Source organism: Branchiostoma lanceolatum, chromosome 19 (genome assembly GCF_035083965.1).
Source record: "Branchiostoma lanceolatum isolate klBraLanc5 chromosome 19, klBraLanc5.hap2, whole genome shotgun sequence".
Taxonomy (NCBI): domain Eukaryota; kingdom Metazoa; phylum Chordata; class Leptocardii; order Amphioxiformes; family Branchiostomatidae; genus Branchiostoma; species Branchiostoma lanceolatum.
The window spans coordinates 9,166,709-9,183,754 of NC_089740.1; the positions used below are offsets into that span (position 1 = coordinate 9,166,709).

A 17,046-nucleotide genomic window follows, 5' to 3' on the forward strand; every position below is an offset into this window, starting at 1 on the left:
ACTTTATCTGCTTGATGGCGTACTCGGCTTCCCTTAATCTCGCCTCGTAGACTTTACCGAACTCCCCTTGACCGAGGGTGCGCGTCAGTTCGTAACCTCGAATAGTCTCAGACGAATCTTGAGCCCCCGGTGACGTGTTCGCGCCTCTTTCGTCTTGCCTGGCAGGATCATAGGCTCTCGGTTTTGCCCCAGGCCACTTTTCCATCTTCTTTCCCTCAGAAGAGTGTGGCACTGAGCAAGTCCTTAGGTTGAAAGATCGTTTGACAAAGTCAAAAGCCTGACCTTGTAAAAAAACAAGAGAGGTCGGAGCGACTAGCGTTTGAGTGTTATTTCATTACCCAACCAGATATTAGAATAGAATCATTCAATGGGTTGTTGTTGTAGGTGTTAGTGCAATGGTTATGTTAATGGTTAGTGCAGAGGCCTTACTTTGTTCACACTGTTTATATTTGTTCTACATTATTGTTCATTGAACACATGGAAACGACTGGCTGTGGTAGCCTGGCACCAACAAAAGTATTTTGTAAAACACAAGGCAATCAGCTATGGCAAACTTCGCCCATTTCAGAAACACGGATAGACACACAGACACATCAAAATATTACTTCACAATCTCGGAGGGAAGCAATAAGATACAATCCTGGACTGAGGAAATACTTGGAGAGTATTCAGAAAGCTTAGTTACGGCAACAAGTCTTCAACTACCAGCGGTCACCAGACCAAACACGAGCGACACTATGCGGATAAACTAGAACTGCAGCCCACATAAGCTCCGCCCACCGCCGCCCTGCCCTAAAAATAAACACCTCCCACCTGTGACCTCTACCCCGGAAGTACTACTGCCCCGCATACGTCATAACGGAAACTTGCCAAACGGGACTAAACTTGAGCCGATGTCGGACGCCTGTCGCGCACCTCACACGTCAAGATGACACCGGGAACGACAACGTTACTTCACGCTATCCTCCTTACCTGTTGCGTCACGTCAGGTGAGTTTACGTACAGCACGCACGTACACACCTTATCAGCGGTACACCTGTCGTTTTAAGGTAGGGACGCTAGCGTCACCTGGGCGTAAAACATGTCGCCGGGACAAAACCCTACTTTACGGTGTAACCCCAGGCTTTACTCCCAAACGCACGGGGCACTTTTCAACCATATCATTGTACACCGTTAACTCGTAAGGCCAAAAAAGCCGGTCTTGTAGAAAGCGACTACATGTGTGCTGTGTAGTGCTACAGTCTCTGTAGTCTGTAGATTAACGGTGTTTGTGAACAAACAAGTGTTTAACATGGCGGTGTCGCCTTGCACGTTTCTTTTTCTTTTCGCGGAACACACAACAAGGACGTGTTAACGGTTAAGTTAAACAGACCGAGTTTTCGTGAGAGCGTCGGGGGAGAACTTGAGTCTTCTCTAGATCAATATCTAAATACCAACCTTTTAACATGGCGGGCATGTGTTTTGGGTTCGAGCCGGACCCACCGAAAAGGTCGTTTAAGTTATGATAACAGTACGAAACATGTTTCTGCTATCGCAGAGTGTAGTTTCAGTTAACCAGTTGTAGTGTCTGCCGTTACGGATATCTGTAAACTTTTCATAACATCTGAACGTCTTTCCGTTAGGGAACATGTTTGAATTAGAAGTTACAAGGATGTTTGGTTAACTAAAACAAATATTTTGCTGTCTTTCTGTCCTTTTCCCACAATGCTAAATTTACAGCGACATCTTGGTACATCTCTATGTATCATCAACTATTGCTCCAGTATATTGTGATAAGTATTTATCTGTTGAACAAAGGAATATCATATCAAGGTAAACCAGTAGATATCGACTGTATACAGATTTGGTCACCAATTTAGCGTTATACATTTTTAGACGTCTACAAAAAAATGATGAGGGAAGCATTGGAGATCGAAATTGAAAGAGTTTTTTTCACCTGTATAAACAAGCGTATTGCTTACGGTGACAATACATTCGTGAAATTGAAAGCAGTAGTGTTACTGTACTTTTCTACGTGTTCACAAAAAAGATCTGCTATTCCTTTTTTTGTTTTCACAAAGCTGGCAGATCTCTTTTTCTGTTTAAAAAAGGGCGTCAGCCCACGCATAAACAGACACCAAAGGAAACGTGACTCACTATGAGTAGTTTTCAGTGTACTTCAAGCGTTTCGCTAGTCTGCGTTAACTTCCCCTACAAAATCGTGTAGCTTTACTGTTAATTTTTACCCTCGTAAAAGAAATAACCAGTGTTTAAACAAAGTAATTTAGATGGACCTAAGATATGTAACGTTTTAACTTGCTTTGCATATGGATCATTTTGTTTCTGTGAGATCCAAATACATAGGTACGTCTTTGTCTACCTGGTAGGCGGTTTAAGTAGAATTTACTCCTTTTTTTGGGGAAATCGTGTTCCTAAATCCACGCAGGAAAATGATGTCACTTCGTGTGTTTACGTTATATTCTACCAAGAAATCAAGGTGATTTTTTCACCAATCCCGTTTTAACCTCCTTGGTTGAACAGTGCAACTGTTGGCGATGTGTATCGTCACTTTACATCTAATTTAAAGACGCTAATTGACTGTTTGACTTGCATTCTATCGTAGGTGATTGAATGTTTTTCTAACAATTAATCAAAGTCGCTCCCCTATTTTGTCTAAGCGTCACAAACATGTACTTATATTCAGACGTTTGTCGTCTTATTTCAGTTTCTTGTCACGTTCATGTTCGGAACTGCACAAAGATTTTTTTTCACTACACTTGTAAGAATACACCTGTCTCTACCTACATAATGCACAACTAATCGTATTGTATTATACCGGAAACAAGATGGCGGACATCCTGTCTACGGTGACGCTAGCGTTGATAAATACGCGATCAAACGAGGTCTGTAATTGGCTAATCTCAACATCCACACTTCAAAGGACTGTAACATGATCTTTTTATGAAACCAATCAGTGGATATGGTGGTACAATTGTGACGTTTTGTGCCTGAGCTTTGTTGATTTCGTAGAACTTCTGGCCTTACTATTATCGCATGCGTCGAGAATTTAAAAAGTGAACTTTATCAAACAAAAGGAAATTACAGAAGTCAATGAGGTTTAATCAAGGTTTTATAAACCGTATAAAACCTCCTTGCAGATATAAAATCAACATTGTTGCGGAGGAGGGGTGAATCATAACCGTGTGTAATTGTGTGTTTTCCCAGTAGTCATCGGGTTGTTTGGTTTGTTGAGTGGGCAATTGTTTGCGTTGGTCAACGGAACGGGCCACTGGACAGTCAGGTGATCAAATAAACAAACAAATCAACTCCAAAGCACACCAGCCTTTTTAGTTCTCTATAAACTTTGATCATTACGTGCAAATTAGACTTCAAAGGGAGCAAATTGTGATAGTTGATACTCTATACTCTATGCTATGTAAATGGTATTTCTAAGGTCAGTGTCTCAAAAGTATAAAAGTTCTGGTCCATATACTAGTAATTTATGGACACCAATCTTTTAATGACTACGATGTGTATACTACGACCCCTCATTTTAGCAACGAAATATCCCTAATTTCTGTAGCCTAGGGTACAATGCTACAACTGCCAAGTTATCTGAAGTATTTCAAACGAGTGAAGATCTGGGTTTTAACACGCTGACATCATGATCCTTGGGAGCAAAAGAAAACGCAAAGACCAGAATAGACCACATATCAACACCACATCTACAAGTGTTTATTTGTTGTCTCAGAGTTTTACGCTGTGTGCATATATAAACGAACTAATCAAGATAGAGTGAGGCTAGAAAAGAAAGCAAACAGAAAATCTGGAAGTGATTTTCAAACGCTTTGCCCATTTTTTTTGGCAACATCACCAAAGACGGGAATTAAAACTAAGTTCACCCCATGGCCGTTTTAAACGTCACATTCTCTGAACTCGCGTTGCTTTGACAAGTTTAGATGAGACAAGAAAAAGTACAAACGCTGAAAATCTGGAAACGATTTTCAACCCGCTTTGTCTATTTTTTTGGCAACATTACCAAAAGCTTAGTTCACCTCATGACATTTAAACGTCGCATTCTCTGAACTCGCGTTGCTTGGAAGCCGCTCCAAAATGTTTTGATTTCGTTCTTTAGGAGTGAAATTCAAGACAAGAATGAATGTCTGTCACAGGAAAGAGTTCATGCGGCGCAAATGTGCGTTTCATAATATTTGCACACTTACCGAAGAACGTTAACACATGTGACACATGGGCGCAATTCTATGGGCATATTTCAAACTGTACGGAACGGGCAAGGGTCAAGGGGAACTGTCGTAAGTACCTTTCCAGCAAAACAAAATTTGTTCTGTACGCACAGCTACATCAATTTGCACTGAAGCTGCAAACCAATCCTCTCAAACTTTCGACAACTTTTATGAAAATTTCAGAATTATGTGACTTACTACTAACACGTACTTTGTAGTCGTCAATCTTTTGAAACGGTTCTTACACTAGGCATTGTTAAAACTTCAATGTCAAGATGTGTTTGTTCCCGTCAGTTGCTCTTTTTAGTTGTTGAAAAATATACAAAAGTGAAGAGGATTGTGTTTTTTATTGTACTCAAATTCTATTTGAATAATCTTAAAGCTTGTAGTCATTTTTGACGTATTTTGCCTTTTGCACCAAGAGCGTGTCTTATCCGGACATTGCGTATTTTTGTCGTCATTGTATACTAGTAGATCTATTCTTAAACAATTTACGTTCACGCTTGATTATGAAACTCACTCTTGTCATACGTTTTAAACTAAGGAGGCTCATGAAATTTACACATAGAGAAATGATTACAAACCCTAGGCCTAGTGTCAGGAAAAGTGTTAAGCAATGACAGATTGTTTGGTAACGTAATATATCAAGACCCGTGACTGAAAACGTTTTGCCTAGATCCGGGCCCAGATTTCTGTCATCCGATCCCCAGCCCGTGTGTTCAGCCGCTTTACCTGTCGTCACCCCTTACCTTCTCTCGTCACGGTTGATAAAGTGACTACAGGAACAAGGACAGAGTTCGCTTGTTCACTCTTACCCCAGGTCTAGTTACTACCTGGGTACCGTTACCGGTCTGACCTGAGGAACAATAAACACGTTCAGACTCGCATAGTCTGTTAGCTTCCGGTTACAAGTTACAGGCCGGTCCGTACACAAGCCAGACTTTCCTCTCAACCCCTGGCACACATCCAGGACCTTCCCATGACTTTATACATTCATTAACTACATGTACTCTTCAAGTTCGGACCTGGTCTTGTAGTCTGGAATCTATCATTTTCTAGCTCCAGTTCTGATCGTATCGATGAAGAGTATGACTTTCCCGATGACTTCCGACGGAGACTAGTTCAAAAACTAGTATTAAAGCGACCTCGCCGAGAAACTCCCAATACAACCTCAGTTACCCAAGACAAACTCCCAACCAGGGTCTGGGAAATGTTGGGAGAGGTCGGGAGACCATATGTTTTACTAATATGTTTTATTATATACCCATAATTACAACTTACTCAAATTCAAATCAAGGGTTTTGAGACATCATAGCACCATTCCTTTATTTTTTTGCTTATTTTTCGGGCAGCTGGTCTTTGTTTTTGCCAATTTCTCTCACCACGAGTGCCCCGTGTCCAGTTCAGACGAAAGAGATTCCCCAGTACCGTACCTAATATAGAGGTGTAAAACGCTTCAAGGCTAGATACAACATAGCCGGGGGTAGTTCATGTTTCACAAGCTGTTTGGTACCGTGGGTAATAAACAAAGGCACACTGACGTGTTTTTCTTTTTTAAAAGTCACGTCATTTTAGTTCGCCAACAGATGGATCTTATCAATTTTACGCCCACTGACACCATAAATAGATACTAACGTTAAGAGTCCCCGTTATAAGACTACGTAACACAAGAATAGAGACCACAAGACTTGTAATCTGCAGTTTAAATAGAAGCTGCTAGGGGGCTAATATTTAATGACCACTTGTATTTGTGTACCCAGATATCGTATCCTTACTTCTTTTCACATATATCGGTTGTATCGAACAAACTTATATTTACTCCCTCTATCTACAGTAACCCAAATGTAACGTTTTCTTATCCAAAAAGACTAACCCATGCGGTAGTAGAGTCACGCGTCTTGCATTACTTGAGATTTCCTTGTAACCCATTTTCCCGCCAGACTGTTTTCCTAACTGTAAGACATAATGAAAGACTTGGCAGTGTTCCCGCCATGGGACTGGAGGGTCAAGTGGTTAAATGGCTGCAATTCGTCATGGCTCAGTCGTGACGTCACGGGCTGTCGTCATGGCAACACGAACTACGTGTGTGGGGAACGTAAATCTACACAAACTTTCCAAACTGAAAAGGAATATTTTTCAATCTATCAATTGTACATAATGTCAAAAGTAACAAAATTATTTAGTGTCATGACTTATGTACAACTTGAGCATTATAATTGTAATGCCTGAAGAGAAGTAAGTAGATATAAAAACTCCCTTTGAGTTGACGTTATAATAACGTTAGTCAGCACTGTCAAACTTGTGTCGCAAAAAGTCACCCAAGTTGTATATTTGTTACTCCGTTGTACTGAAGTACAAAGGGCGAGAAATTTAGAGCTTTCCAGGCCAAAGGTCAAATTTTTCGAACAATGGCGGCACCAGCTTATATCCGTGACCTTTTATTCGCTGCAATGCTACATTACATTTCAAATGGACGTTTCGTTGTTTATTGGGCGTTACCTCTAGTTGACGTTAAGTGGGCCGTACACGTCAAAAGTAAAGTCAAGTGTTTGTTATACGTGTTAGTCTACATTAGTCAACTAAAATCATAGCCTAGAACCCAAGAAGAGTTCGTGGGTGGTACAAAGTAACAAATTAAGTCTAAGTTATGCTTGAAACTGGCCGTCGGAGGTTAAGCTTCGAAATGTCTAATTTAAGATTTCGTGACAGGGAAGTGAGAGTTAACAGTTTACACAACACAGAGGCATGATATATTACGTTCTTTTCTACAAAGCAAAGGGGATTCAATCCGTCTATGTATTGATAACTTTCTGGCTAACTTTCTCATGACTTATAGGAATAGGCGAACTATTCATCACAATTCACAGCCAAACAATGACAGGGTAGCACTTTTATGTTTTAATCTTGCATTTCTCTATGGAATCGGTCTATTGAATAAACCATAATGATAGAATACTTTAGTTTGAACCCAGTATATATTGATTTACTAACCTGATGAAACTATTTACGGCCTAACCGTTATCTACAAGGTCAGTTTTTTTAACCTCTCCGTGTGTACGGTGTCTGTCATCGGGTCGTTTGTCTCGGCGCAAATTGGTTCCCTCAAGTTGTTGATCACATTCCGACACCACATTTTTCTGTCAGCGTCTCGAGTGAAAGTCAGTATAACACTCTGGGTTCTGGTAACCGTCGCTGTCTCTCGCATGAAGCAGAAAGAGGTTTTTGTTCATTTCTCAAACTCGTGGTGAAGAGCTCATCGTGAATGTCACGAACTAAAGAAAAACACTGTAAAAAATTTCAGGTTTTACAGTATCTTCTCAGTTTACAGCTTCGGTTATACAGTATAATTCGTTTTGAACTGTTCTTTGAAATTCATGAATTTTGTTCTCAGATAACTTTAAGCGTAACGTTACTTTGTCTAGATAAAAAGGGAGATGATTTTTCGTCCCTGGTATCTAAATGGCAGACCACAAGCCACAGAAGTATACTAGTCTAACAGTAATCCTACCCAAAAGTCAAGGCAGTTTTCCATCTGTGGTTTGTAGGATTTGTGTTTCTTATATGAGCCGTCTGGCGTGGGTGTATGTCAGCGGTCATGGGCAATGACGTCATGTGTCAGCTAACAAAGTCTTGTTACCTTATAAGGAGTGATGTTAGACTCACCTGGCCGAATGGGGGAGGGGGGCACCAGATGCCCTTGACTCGTACACGTACCTTTGACCTTCATGACTTCTCTTTGCATAAAGCGGCCGTCAAGAGAGAACGACGGGGGTTCAATTCATGTCAAACTTTCAGATTTTTGTCTTGTATTGGTCTTCATTTTCAAAATTTTGTTTAAGCTTTCTTGTTTAAAACTTTAGGTTTACCAAAAGCAGTAGTTACTAGTAGATAGGCAGGCGCTCATGTGGCAAATTGTATGATGTAATATGATCAGTTGTCGTCGCGTGCCTGCAAAACTGGTATGTTACGCCGAAAAGCGGTAACACCGGTTGAGTTATACAAAAAAAGAAGAACGGACATGACATTGTATTTTCTATACCGGACGGGTAGGGTACTCTACTGTTTACGCTAACAGAAAGGATATATCGCTTCAGGCAGTAGCAATGACTTAGTGTTTTGACTTTCTTTGTATCACATCTGGAACAATAGCAAGTCAAAACATGACCTCATGAACAGTCGCTGTTTGGCTAACAACTTTGCAAGAACTTCATGATTAAAAAAGGAAATCCCATCGTGATTTCTGCAAAGAGATGGCACAGAGTTCCAGATACTGTATCCGTCTTTTTATCAGTCAAATCTTGAAAGTAGATGATTTCATCTTTACTGGTATTGTATCATTTTTGCATACGTATCAAAATGATCAAAGTTACTCGTGACAGGCGTGGTAATTTTGGTGATAGTAAAATGGACGAAAAAAGAAGTTTCCACTTTTCTGACCTCAAAAAGAAATCGGTAGATATATCGCCGTGCGTTGGTAATAACTACCAGTGTGGCCATCTCTACTTATAACATACAGTGTCCAAACACTCAGGGCATTCCTACATCTTAGTGAAGCCTTTCAACGTTTTCACAAACTACAGATAATGTTTTCTCTTTCGCCGGGTACAAATACTACGGTTCAATCCGTTTTTGTCTCTGTGTGTTTTGCTAAACACGCAGAAGGAACAGAGATGTTATTTTCTCACACGGTGACAGAAATTCGTAACATAGCAGACATTTTAGTCTAAGGAAACCAAACTACTACTGCATGTACTAGGGATATAAAGGCAGAGTACGAAGAAATACAGAACGGAAGGTCATATATGACAGCGACTCTTTACAAGCGTATTTCCTATCGTGCAGAATTACTTTAGGGTCTGTTCATAATTGTCGACTCGTACCTTTACTGCAGCAAATTGAGGGTCCTGTATTTACGTATTGGGGCAATTGTAGGTGCGTCCTACAAAATGTCGTATTGTGACCTGAAAAAGTTGTTATAGATAGCCGTTTTTTTTCTGAAAGTCCTTTGAAAATATATTATCACAGATGTGGCATCGCCTTTCCTTGGTCTCGCCCTTTGCAATAGCGCTTGGCATAGTTGGACAGCACTGGCTGTATGTATAGCAAACAGAAGCCAAAGTGATAAGCTAGAGGATAAAAATAAAAGCCAATTATTGCTTCTTGGTGAGAGTACCCATATCAATTGCCCTTATACGTTTCTTTTACCACGATCTGCCGTCTTTTATGCGGTATACAGGGCCTGCATTCTCTGTCAGTGAGGTCATGAAATCTGAGTCTGCGCCGAAAGGCTTGGTACAATAGGTTGGTAGGGCTGCCGCCATGCTTTAAAGCATTGAAGTGGTGTGTGAAGTGCCCTACAGCTGAAACCGTTAGGGACGAACCGTTCCTGTATTTGTAGGGGCGAATTTGTACGTTTCGAACGAAGACGTCAAACCTCTGCATGTAAAAGAACCCAACACGCTTATCGAGAAGAGTAGGGGTGACCCGGTGTGCTTGACCAAATTAGGGACATCAAAGGTTAATACAGTCTCGGTGCCTTTCATTGGATAACCAAACGTCTTTTTATTAGGACTGTACGCGTAACGGTAGGGTTTAAAACAAAAATGTCATTTAATGACGCCAAGATGTAGAATAACCCCGTAACAAGCTACGATGGCCGATAGACAGATATAACATCACCCAGAAACGTAACTAATTAAAACTACACCCCAATCGTGATATTTATGAACTGTCCCCAAGCGCGCTTGAGCCCCCTTAAAATGTAGGATATCTAACCAATCAGATAAAGGAAAATCCCACTTTAATCCTGCCCAGATCCTTCCCGCATTCAGGAACACTCAGGGACGGGTTTTCTTGGATACTGAGTTTTTACAGAGTGAGGTAACCGTGTACGTGGTGAAAGTCAGGAAGTCGGCTGCTGGAATCTTGTAGAAGCGCCGCTATACGGACTCTTGTGGCATAACAGCCAAGCGCCTGTACTCTAAACTGTTACGTTGCAAATACCATGTTGCACCCGACAATACAATCATGTAGATACTATGCTTTTTTAAGGACGTCCAAGGGGTGCAGCCGATGTTGTCTTCCTCCTTTCGCAAAGAAGGTCAACATGTTTTTGGATCCGTTTGTGGATAGAATAGTTTGAGAAGTTGTGAATGCATCTTAATTAATGATATTTGGTATGAAGGTAGGTGTCGGCAAAATGAGGTCCAAATATGGCCCCCTAGTAGTTTACTATGGTACTGCAACATAACTTATTACGATATGTATTTCTGGTAAAACAAACAACAAACTAACTAACTGTCATCATTTTCACACCTCTGCAGGGTTTGCGCAGACGCCTGTAGCTGTTGCAGTTAGCGCGGCGGACGGTGACGTCGCTTCTCTCCGGTGCGACCATGACGCCAGGCCCGGGGAGATCAGAGCCTTCAAGTGGACGAAAGGGCGCGAAATCATCTACTTCATGGCCCTGGACGGCGTAGTGACACCCCCGGGCCCCGAATACGCAGATAGAGTCACCATAGTGGACCAGATAAATCTCAGAATAGAGGATTTGACGTTGGAGGATATGGGGCAGTACATATGTACTGTGACAGTGGGAAACTCGGAGGGGATAGCTGTGGTGGATCTCGATGTCTTAGGTAAGAAAATAACACTGTTCTAACCATAGATAAACAATATAACTTAAGAGTTTTCACGTTCTTGTAAATTAAATCCTTCTTCGGTAATAGGTGATTCTACAAACGTCAAGTTTGTTTAACGTGCCGTGTGAAAAGTTTCTTATAACTACGTTTCGTAACTTGTTAAGTACAAAGTACAAAGGCTAAGGTTTTGAAAGTGGCATTTGAACCTGCTTCCAATTCTTTTTAATTCCGTTTCTCTTTAAACGATGTGTGCAAATGTTATGTTTGAATTAGCCAACTATACCTTGGTAATTCTATTTTCTGGCGGTGGGTACGTGGAGGTATACACTCTTCGAGTGTCCTTTTCTTTGTTTAATTTCCCTAAATTTGCATATTTGCTCACTTTCCAGTCCTCCCAAGTAGACCGGTCCTCACCACCTACCTGAACGGTGTGGTGGTGAACCTGGGAACGACATCTCTCCCTCTGGACGCAGAGCTGACGTTGGAGTGCACGTCTAACGGTGGGAAACCACCCGCGGAGCTCTCCTGGTACATCGACGACGTGCAGGTGGACAGCAGTTTGTACACATACAACAGCACCGCGGATCCAGAGACAAATATAGGTAGGAAGTGCAAACCAGCGGTAGTGACTATGATTTTCAAACTGCAGGTTTTAAAGTTTTTTGGAAGGTGTACTGTCACAATCTTTTTCTACTCCTGGGAGTTCGAATATCGTTTTTGTCGCTCACCCGAATTTCACGCCACTGGAATGGGTTGCAGTCCTTAGGCCGTTGTCCACTGTTCATTGTTCTTGTCGAAATGATTCATGGACATATTACCGGTACAATGAACCTGTAAATACTGTACACAGCATCTGTCTATCTGTCTGCTCCTACAACAGCACCGCAGATCCCGATCGATACAGATATAAGTAGGGAGTACAAACAAGCCGAAGTGAACATGATTTTCAAAACTGACAGGATTTCTGAAGAAGACATTTTGCCTTAAAAGTTGTTTATAACGATTTAGGCAAAACATTGAGGGGACAACAAAGATGACTTGAAAGTTGACGAGCACGCTGTTTTGAAATTGGAGGAAGTGCACTATCACAAATTTTGTTTACAGTATTGGGAGTTCGAATCCCGACTGCCGTCGCTCACCCAAATTTCACGCTACTGGAAAGGATTGCAGTCCTCAGAACGGGACGTTAAGCCGTGGTTCATTTTTCAGTGTGCTTACTGTCCTCGCCCTCGGGTCTGACTTCTCTGTCACGACCCGTGAAATGATCAGCTGGTTGGAGATCTTCACTAAAGGACTTTCTTTCACCTCCACAAACTATTCGTCCCTTTACCCTACAGGTGACGCCGTGTCCAGACTAACACACCTGGTGTCCCTGAGTGATCACCTGGCGAAGTACGAGTGCGAGTCGTCAGGACCCATCCCGCCTCTGCAGACTCAGAGGAGCGTGGGTGTACTCATCAGGCTCAGCATTTACGGTGGGTGTGGGGTCTTGCTTGAGGAAAAATTGAGAGATCTTGCTAACATTATCATTTTAAACAAAAACACGACCAAGTATAGGTAACTTTGTCTTCTTCTTAATCAAAGCTGTACTGAAAGCGTTGGTCTGTTTGGCGAGGGAGTCTACAAATGCAAACATGTTATGTTTGTTAAAATCAGAATTGATACGATTTCAGAACTTAAGAACAGCTAATAAGTAACACAGAAGAGTTGATAATGAATGAACTAGTGAACAAGTTAATATCGATGCCGGTGTGCTTAATGTAGTCAATGAAACGATCGATTGGTTAATGAGTCAACATTGATGCTAGTGTGGCTATGCAGTTAATAAATTTATGATCTATTGGTTGATGAGTTGATAATAGTGTGATTTAAGTAGTTAATGAAATGTTCCATTGGTTAATGAGTTAATATCGGTAACAGTGTGGTTTATGTAGTTACTATCCCTGTACTAACTGTGATCCGCTCTTCCCACTAGACACCACCCTCCCTCCGGTGATCACACCCCGGCCAACGACGGAAGAAGGTTAATAATAACATTTTTCACTCGCCTTACACTGCACGAAATCAGATCTTTACGCACGATTAAAGAGTTTCGTAAATGAGACCTAAAGATTTACTCACAAGACGACATAACTATTGCACCACTTGGTGATAAAGCGCTTGTCTATATCTGATCCATTTGCATACTGAAAATATTATTAATACAACTTCAAAATTCGCACTGTGTTACTATGGTTAAATGCTGTGGCATATTTATATTCAACCTATCTAGCGATTCATGTTATTTCCCATCGCGTGATGCATTGTTCTTGCTCGAGCTCCCTTTTTTGCTGACGCCTCAAGTGCGCAGCTAACAAAAACAACATATTGTCATTAGCTTCGCCAAGAAGGATACGAATATTTTTTCAGTAGCGTTTGTGATTGTGTTGTGCGTTTGTTTAACAGTGTAACTCAATAAGCTATTGATGGATTGCTATGGAATTTTGTATGTACATGTAGTTGGGTGCAACAATACAAAGGATAACTTTGACGATTGGCTTCCTCGCGCCGTTTTGTAGTATCGTATTGGAACGACCCGTTTGGGTATCATATTTTTATCGCTTGATCTGCCCCCCTCTAGATATAGCAATCGTCGCACCACAAGAGGCTGACAGCTCACTTGGAGTCCCAAGCATTATCGGCATCATTGTGGGGATCGTCGCTGCAGTAGCGCTCCTAGCGGCCATCATAGTTATCCTACTGCAGAACAGAAAACGCCGAAACAAGGATCACACCTATGTCGTCAACCCCGACAGTAAGTGTTGTACTCAGAAACTTCGCTAGATGCGGTTATTACCTTACAGTATCGCTCCCTTGAGTTGCCATCAAAGTTACCATGGTACAGAACAGGAAACGGCAAAACAAGAATCACGCTTATGTCGTCAGCCATGACAATAAGTCTTGTACTCAGAAACATCGCAAGACCTGTTTGATATGTAAAGACTAAGTGGCAATATCGTAATCATGACATTACTATTAACATGACGCTGAGCAATTTAGGTTTGATACTAAAGACCTAAATATAGGGTTCCTTCTTTCGTTCGAGCTACACAAAGAGATATAGAAAGAGAAAATAAAGAGAAAACTTGATAGATTAAGTTATAGGGTGAACGTTATTGGGTACAGTCAAAGACAATTGAAGGGGCATGTTGAAAACGATAATGTAGGTGGTTACTTTAGACGGCATTGAGCATCTCAGGGAGTGCCAAAAAGTAGCTATAAAGGCCAGGAAGGTGGTCCTTATGCCGAGATGGTCACTAGAACAGGTTTGAATGTCTCTTTATTCATCAATTCATTGGGCAATGGTTAGTTGAGTTGTTTGCTTTTTTGTGCTCAACGCTGACCGCGCCTTTCATCTTGCAGAACCGGCCCATGACGGCGAGCTCGGGAGGGAGCCTGACGGGTACCGGAACGCGACCTTCGATCACGCAGCGCCCCCTACCGGAACTGCACCTCCGCCCTACACGGACGACCTGAGGAGAAGCCATCTGTGGGGGTCAGAGGTCAGTTCTCGAGTTATATTCACAGACGTACAGGAAGAAGATGTTGACATTAATTAGTTTCGAAATGTGAACACGCAGATCACACGTTTGTTGAAGCGAACTCCTTTTTACGAGTAATCAGTTCTTCGATAATTTTTTAGATAGGACGCAGACTAGCTCAACCTTCGCATCCTGTCAGTCTCCAGTTACAACTTAGCCCTGAAACAAATTTCGACCCGGGCCAGTGGTAACAAATTTGAACACACAACAAGACAAACAAACAGATAGAAAACAAAGAAGCAAACAGACCGACAGCAATACCTCTGTTTTCATGCAGGTGACAAAAGAAGTCAATGCAGTAAAAGAACGAAATATATAACCAGTACTAATACCTCGAATCGCGATATCGGAGGTAAATTGTTTACTGATGACTGACTTTCACTGACTGATTGTTCTCTTCTGTCGTCAGGACGAGCTGTCAATCAACCAGTTCATGCAGCCTGATACGTCATCCATCCTACAGTTCCCATCCGACTTCTACCAGGACCAGCTACCCAAGCTCCCTCACCCTGAGGAGACCGACATCTAGCTAGTTCTACTATAACTGCACCCTTCTCCTGTATGGGTCTTTTCACGATTCCCATTGCATGATGGGAGACGCGGGGCACTATGGGTAGCTTATGTTGTAAACACTGTTGTTACCACGGTAACACGTATGCAGTGTATGCATAGCATGTCATGGTAATGATATTGCTTTCCTCTGAGCTACCCATAGGGCCCCGCGCTTCCCAGCATGCAATGAGAGCTGTGCAAAGGTCTATAGTCTACAGTTTGGATGAATGGGGCTCACGCCCTTTTACAAGACGTTACAGATACCGTTTAAGAAACAAAGATTAATAAGGAAAGCATTTTTATCTGGAGAATGTTGGTCAGAGCAAATGCCCCGTGTTCTTTGCAAAGTGTGGTTGTAGAGATCATTCACATATCGTCCTGTCTTTTCTACTTTTAGACGTTTGATATTTTTTGCTGGCTGTAAACATATAACGTGTTCTTCAAAACGTTAGTTGTGCCAAAGTTCTTAAGATAAAGTCCTTTAACAGCAGCATGTACGATTTTAGATAGGGTAAGTTGCTAAGTAAAGATAATTAGGTGCTGGAGAGAGAAAAGAATAGAACGGTTGTTTATATTTTGTTTTTCTTTTGGAGCTGCTTTACCATATGTTTGCAATCTCTGCTTTTCTGCTAGCTTCTTTTTGTAAACGATGTGTTTTCTTCTGCTTAAAACACTGTTTTGCATAAAAGTATCTAAAGTAGCATTGATTAGGTTTTTAGAGATATGAATGATATGCTTGTACATTTTTGCACATAAACGAGTTTGGATATGGCATATGATTTGTATATTATGATGATGTTGGCATATTTGCATAAAATATATGTTCAATCTACTTAGTTGTATGTTTGTGAATTATTAGAATCATTGGACAAATAGGTGAGTTTTCATTTTTCCTGAAATTCTATTTTTACTATCTTATATCGCATCGCTTACTTTGAACGCTGCTGGCCATTTGTAATCATGTATATTTCATTCACAAGTGTGTGCCTTAGTACAAATGCGATCCGAATAGCAGGTTCTATTTCACGTACGACGACCAGGAGTTAATTACACATAGAATGTGTTCGAACGTTGATGAAGGTTAGACATCCAGGTAATAAGATACGCCAAAAATAATTACTCAAATGTGTATGAACGATATTTCTAGTTGCCTTTCTATGTTGCAAGATATTAGTGTCACATAAATCCACTGTTTGGGAGACAGTTAATAATCGTCATTTGCCTGCTTAGAGTTTTGTTTAAGAATCGACAGAAAAAAGATACTAAGAAATCCTGAAAAGAACCAGTTTACATTCTAGATCCGAATCAGGGTCAATCCATGTAGTCTCTAAGCAGACCCAACGGTTGCAAATACCGTATCCAACTGACAGAAGGTGCCTGACAACTTCTCTGGCTGATAGGAGCTTCTCTAGCTCTGGCTAGCTTGTACGATTTTGGCACCGTGGAGATCTGCTTGGAGATTACAATCCATAGCCAATTTACCCTAATGTACACTCTAAGCTGAATGACGCGTGAAAGGCACTTAATCCACGAGATCTAGAACTTCATGCTTTTCACTGATCCCATGGCATACTGGGAAACGCATGGCACTATGGGTAGCGCTGGAAGCAAACAACATCAATACCATGACGTCACAATGCGTATGCAGCGCATGCGCACTGTGTCCGGTATGCGTTTCCCAACATACATTGGGATCCATGCAAATGTTTTTGATGTGAAACATTCGGATCTATTATGAATCGGATTTTTGCAATTCGAATTTCGATTAACACTGTATACATGTAAAATCGCTTACACACGGTCTGGGATGTGTCCATGTTTATTTGTAATCTGTTGTACCATATCACATGCTTGCTAGAAGATTTATATATAAGTTAGATTATACAGGTGCTTCGGTAGTTATGCGTTAAAGCAACTGTTGTACGCACACCTTTTGAAAATATATTGCATTTTTGCACAATGTTGTGATCTTTACTTCTACTGCGTCTGTGTCAATCTATGGAATATTGTGAGAATATGACATTTGAATTGGAAGTACTCATTTCTTAT

General features: G+C 41.2%; 1 protein-coding gene across 1 annotated transcript; it reads left to right on the forward strand.

Annotated features, from left to right (window-relative positions):
- Positions 1-846: 846 nt before the first annotated feature.
- LOC136425250 (carcinoembryonic antigen-related cell adhesion molecule 21-like) lies at positions 847-16,957 on the forward strand. The gene is made up of 8 exons (XM_066414062.1): positions 847-989; positions 10,547-10,861; positions 11,254-11,466; positions 12,202-12,339; positions 12,840-12,887; positions 13,485-13,658; positions 14,267-14,406; positions 14,855-16,957. The coding sequence occupies exons 1-8, from the start codon at positions 929-931 to the stop codon at positions 14,972-14,974; spliced, it is 1,209 nt and encodes a 402-aa protein (XP_066270159.1). The 5' UTR covers positions 847-928; the 3' UTR covers positions 14,975-16,957.
- The last annotated feature ends 89 nt before the right edge of the window (positions 16,958-17,046 follow it).

What these genes read in the sequence shown, in the direction of transcription:
- LOC136425250 (XM_066414062.1), top strand. Translation starts at nt 929, where the DNA reads ATGACACCGGGAACGACAACGTTACTTCACGCTATCCTCCTTACCTGT. An exon ending in GGTGGATCTCGATGTCTTAG is followed by an intron (nt 10,862 to 11,253) that starts GTAAGAAAATAA and finishes CTCACTTTCCAG; the next exon opens with TCCTCCCAAGTAGACCGGTC. An exon ending in CCGGCCAACGACGGAAGAAG is followed by an intron (nt 12,888 to 13,484) that starts GTTAATAATAAC and finishes GCCCCCCTCTAG; the next exon opens with ATATAGCAATCGTCGCACCA.